Raw genomic sequence first — 5,568 nt, 5'->3', positions numbered from 1 at the left:
CGGCATGTGGGATCCTCCCAGACCGGGGCGCGAACCCAGTTCCCCTGCATCGGCAGGCGGACGCGCAACCACTGCGCCACCAGGGAAGCCCCTGCCCCTTTCTTAAAAGTTGCTTCCTTGGGTTGTAGCAGAGTGGAGAAATTAAACTGATAATATCCCCTGCCTTTTGAAAAGAAATTAAACTTCTAAATAGATGAATAAATATGTATGTCTAGAATTGAAACTCTATGAGAGCAGGGTTTTTTTGTTTTAATCAGCATGGATCACCCACCCTAGAACGGTGCTTGGCACAGCGTGGGCACCCAGCCAACGAATGAACGAATGATATAAAATTTATAAATACTGAAAATATATATAGAAAAGAAGGAAAAAAAGTTGTTTCCTTGGGAACCAATGCAAGGCCTGCCTCTCTCCTTACTCTACAGTCTCTTCCTGGCTGGTGCCATCTGTCCCTCGGACTCAATCCCATGCCATTGATAAAGATCCCCATCCACTTCTCCAGCCCAGATCTTATGACGGCAGATCTATGTCTAAACTGAACCTAATTCCTTCTCTTCCCGGTTTCTCTAAGTCTCCAGTTTTAGTGAGGGATGCCATTGTTCATCATGCAAGACAGAAACCTTAACTTCCTCTCCCCTCTTCCCATAAAAAACACTAACGATTCCTACTTATTCTATTTTCTACATAAATTTTAAATCCATGTCTTCTCCCTAACTCCTACCAGCACCCCTCCCCCTGCCCTAGTTCAGGAAACCATCAACTTGCATCTGGATGATTCTCTCTGGTCTTGCTTCCTTGCAATCCATCCTCCATATTATAGGAGAGCGCTTTCTGAACCCATTGCCCTGATCAAAGCCCTCACGCTTGCAAAGCCCCCGCAGTCTGGCCTCTGTTGCCTCCCCAGCCTCAGTTCTTGGCACTCCTCACCTTACATTTTTCATTTTTGGTCATTCCAAATATTTTTCAGTTCTTCAAAAGTACCGTGCTCTCCCACATTCTGGGCCTTCATATTGCCATTTCTTTTTTTCTACCTAGAACATTCTTTCTATTCTCTCCCCATCTGGAGAATTCCTGCTCCCTTTTTAGATCTGAAATTGAGACCACTTCCTGTTGGATGCTCCCCTGAATGCCCCAAGTCCGGCAAAGGTACCTCTCCCATGACCTCTGCCCCATTGTCCCATCAGAGCAAGAGTCTCCCTGTGTCATAATTGCCTGGGTCTTTGTATCGGCATTATATGGTCACTTCTGTGAGGACAGGAGTGTGTCTCCTGTGTTGAAATCGTATCTCCAGTGCTTAGCACAGTGATTGATGCAGAGAGGTGCTCAAATTTTTGTTGAAGAAATGAGTGAGCCTCAAAGTAAAGCATGAGCCAGCTTTCTTTACCACACAGCCTCAAATGCCTCACTCTGCAACCTCTTCCTCACTAGTCAAGCTCCTCTAAATAAAACAACTATTACTTTCCCACAAAGCAGCCAAAACTTTGCTGCAGACAAAGCAACCTATTCATCCCGGGGAAGAGAAACTTTTCAAAAGTTCTGAGAATTAACATATGGTAATTGTCAAATCCCAGGGTGTCTTTTAATTGAACCTTCACAGTAGTTCACTTAGCTTGTACTCAGCGCTTGAACTGAGTAGAACCTCATTAGGGAGGTTGTGTCATGCCTTAGTGAAAATGGAGGGAAAGAGAAATAGAGCTTTCCATGACAGGGAGGTGGCAAAGAAGGGGAGCAATCTGGTCTGCAGATTCTTTAATCCATGTAGCTGACTGTACTGACTCCTGAGATGGGAGATGATGGTGGAGAACAGCCACAGCCATCAAGGGCGCCTAGGATCTTCCTTCCAAACCCCATTCTGGGTTTTGTCCTCGAAAAGCATCTGCTGCCTGCTTCCCTTCTCTCTGTTCCCAGAGCACCTTCTTCAGTGCCAGCCTCAGGAGCAACCTGATTTTAAAGAGTTTTCCTCCCCAGGAGCAAATCATTGAGGGAACCATGTAACTACCAGGTTCTGCCCCCCAGTGCTTTTCTGGGCCTCTCTGTCACTGCTCATCCACTTGCTCTGTTCTAGCCACCGTGAACCCTTTCCTGTTCAGGGCTGTGACGAGGTGGGGCAAGTGAGGCCCCCGCGGGTGCAAAACTGAAGAAGTCGCCCACCCTTGGATGCCAGCGCTGCACGTGCAGGAGCCTGAGTGCGAGTGCCTCCCTGGACTCACCCTCTTCACGGCTCCTGCTCTGCCCCACCTTGGCCGCCGTGTCTCCTGGCCTCTGCAAATTCTAGTCCTCCAGACCCAGCTCAGACGCTGCCTCCTCTAAAGAGCTCTTGCCGAAGCTCACCAGTCTCTCTCACAGCCCAGCAAGTAGTCATCGCATCTTCCTCTGAATTCTCAGTGGACCTTATTTATACCTCTCTGAAGACACTGTATACCTTGTTTAGTTCTTGGGCTTGTCTTTGTCTCTGTTAAACCACAAATTGTTTAAGAACAGTCGTTTTCTCAGTGTGCTTTCAATATCTAGCACAGGGTGTGGCACACATAAGTCAGTGAGGTGAGTGGAGCTGTCAGGAGGAGAAGAGAGAAGGGCATAGTGGTTAGTTGCATGGGGGTGAGAGGGTGAGGAGTAGGCATGGGCTCTGGGGCCAATCTGCCTGGGTTTGACCTCAGGCTCTGTCATTTACTGGGTGTGAGAGCTTGGACAATTTACGTCACTTGTCTATGCCTCCATTTCTTTATCTTTAAAATGGGATCAATAGTGATACCCTAACATGGGATCAATAGTGGTACCCCAACATGTGAAGTCTAATTGAGCTAAAAGAGGTAAAGCCCTTAGCACAAGACTTGGTGCCTTGTGACCACCTCAGTAAATGTAGGGTTTCAGAATAAAAACGGGTCTAGCGAAGGGATATCCATGGAAAATGCAGGTGTGCACGCTAAGGGTAAAGCACATTTGTGACTGATGCCATAGAGGAAGTTAAATCTAAACCGTTAATGATGGAAGACAGGCAACAGCCACCTACTCCCTTGAGAACCCAGGTGCCTACTGTTTTTGAAAAGACAAATCTTATCTCTACAAAGAAGATGGTTAGGGAGGCTGCCTGAAAAGGCAGCTGAGGAGACCCAAATGAACTTGGGAGTATTAAAATAGTTATTTAAATATGCCCTGTTTTAATATCCGCTGTTAAGGGGGATGGAAACAGAATGCTAAGGGAAAGTCATGTTTTTGCTGCCATCTACAGTCAAAGTGCAATTTTCAAAGTTTCTTAACACACACACACACACACACACACACACACACATATAGTTATGAGTAACAGTATAGAGTTTGATTTAAAGTCTAGTAATTGAGATACTTTGGGCATATTATTCTAGTATTTTATTTACCAGTGTTCCTAAAATTATGTATATTTAATCAGTAATATAGCCTTTTTAACATCTCAAATTGTGTTAGAACTTACCAGAAGACGGCTGAAGTAAGAGTGAGGCTGTCATCTGTTGGGTTGGATTAGCTGCAGCTGTGGCAGCTGACAGTTCATACAAAGATTTTAATGAAGAAAGAGATAGATTGGATTTTACCCCATGTTTTCCTGCCCCATGACCTGCAGTTCTGTGATTGTTATTGGAATTATTGTAAATTGTATTTTATACAAGCATCCTTTATTGTTTTGATATGAGAAATCAACCAAAAGCAAGTAAAAACAGTATGACAGTGATGTCACTTCTGAGATGGCTTCTGTCCATATGCGCCTATCCACGTAATCTCCATTATCATGATGTTTTCCTAACTTTCCTGTGCATTATTTTTAAAGGGTTAAATATAGACAAGAATTATTGGAAAAGCGTTTGATGGAGAAAAAAGAAGTGACCCTTCAAGAAGCACTTGAAGAAGCAGAGAGAGAGAAGCGAATAGAAGCCCTAAGGAAACAGGTGTTTTTAATTTGGAAAATTTCATGGGTGGTTTAAAAAAATGTTTCTAAGTGCTCTTAATAACATTATTACTAGGGCTTAGTTCATGACATCTGTTATATAAAATGTAACTTTCCCAAACTGGGACACCGATCTTCATTGCTGGGAGCAATTAGATTTATGTTGAACCATTTCCAGTTTCTTAGTGTATTAAAAGAATTTTATCAGCACCTTTAAAATAGCTCTCCCAAGATTTAAATGCATCCATATTACCTCTAGTTTATAAGCTGAATAGTATCCATGTACAGCAGTGAAACTCTGCATCTAGCTGAAGGATTTTACTCTCCTCGAAAAAACGTGGTGGAGATTGAGCAAGATAATCCTCCCCAGGGTAGGAACCTCTGTTTGGAAACATCCCACAGTCAACAATAGGTTAAAAACCACTTTTAAAAAATACTGTTTTTGTGGAGAAATAAAAGTCTTCCATTGCTTTGGCTCATAAAAGTAGGTAAAAGTTCTGAAGGTAGTAGTCGGCAAGAGCAAGAATTTAAGACCTTGGGAAATGTGATAAAATAGTTTTACTTGGTAATTTTTCATAGTTTTTAACCTGAAAGTGATTAGCTCAACTCACAAGCTCTAAAGTCTTCATTGACGCCATTTCCCAGCTGATAGGAAATGACTGTCTGGTTTCCCTTCTCTGTCAGTGAAGGCAGTATAGAATCTTGGGTAAGAACTTGGCCTCTGGTGTCCTTCAAAACTGGTACAACCCGGTTCACTACTTACTGACAGAGGAAACTTAGGTCTTTTAACCTCCCTAAGCTTCATTTCTTCCTCTGAAAAATGGGAATCATAATAATAGTACCTACTTCACAAGTTTGTAGTGATGTGCATTCACATTTTTTGAATATTTAGTAAGTATAAAGCCCTCTTCTAAATGCTTTTAGGTTTTACCTCATTTAATCTCTACCACAACCCTATGATGTAGGAATTATTATTATTCCTACTTCATAGAAAACTGAGGAGGCCCAGAGGTTCCCCAAAGTCACATAGCTAGTAAATGTCAAACTGGATTCAAACCAAGGAAGTCTAGTTAAATGAAATATTTAGTAAAGAGGAAGTGTAAATGCATACAACTATTATATCATCTTTTATAAAATAGATTACAGAAATATATTCCTATACTTTGAATTTAAGTCCTGGTCATCTTAGATTCAACAAAATTTAAATTATTCAATCATTAGCAAATAATGATATACCATGGCCTTGGGGAGACAAAACTTAATGTCACTTTTACTAAACACATTCTTGTTCAAAATATAATTTTGATAACTACTGAGTCCATATGATTAGGATTCTTTCCATCTGTGAGCCCTTTGAAAGAGGAAATATCTGTGCCCATTATCTGTAATCAGTGTTTAGAAGTACAGTAAAAGACATTTTGGCTAGGAAACCTATAATAATTAAAGTATGTTCAACCCCCAGTTATGTCATTACAATTTCTAAATGGCATTAAAAATGCCATTTTCTTAATGCTAATTCTTTTTTTTGTTTGTTTGTTTTTTTGTGTGGTACGCGGGCCTCTCACTGTTGTGGCCTCTCCCGTTGCGGAGCACAGGCTCCAGACGCGCAGGCTCAGCGGCCATGGCTCACGGGCCCAGCCGCTCCGCGGCAT

General features: G+C 42.2%; 1 protein-coding gene across 1 annotated transcript in view; it reads left to right on the top strand.

The window, feature by feature from the left end:
• The window catches only part of CCDC148 (coiled-coil domain containing 148), a 310,928-nt gene that overhangs the window by 269,257 nt on the left and 36,103 nt on the right, over positions 1 to 5,568 (top strand). The window contains exon 13 of the mRNA XM_024122369.2: positions 3,800 to 3,917. Coding sequence (XP_023978137.1) covers positions 3,800 to 3,917 — 118 coding nt within the window. The remainder of the gene's footprint in view (positions 1 to 3,799; positions 3,918 to 5,568) is intronic.

Source organism: Physeter macrocephalus, chromosome 2 (genome assembly GCF_002837175.3).
Source record: "Physeter macrocephalus isolate SW-GA chromosome 2, ASM283717v5, whole genome shotgun sequence".
NCBI lineage: Eukaryota > Metazoa > Chordata > Mammalia > Artiodactyla > Physeteridae > Physeter > Physeter macrocephalus.
Note: the sequence above shows the minus strand (reverse complement) of the source record. Positions and strands in the feature narration are given on the sequence as shown.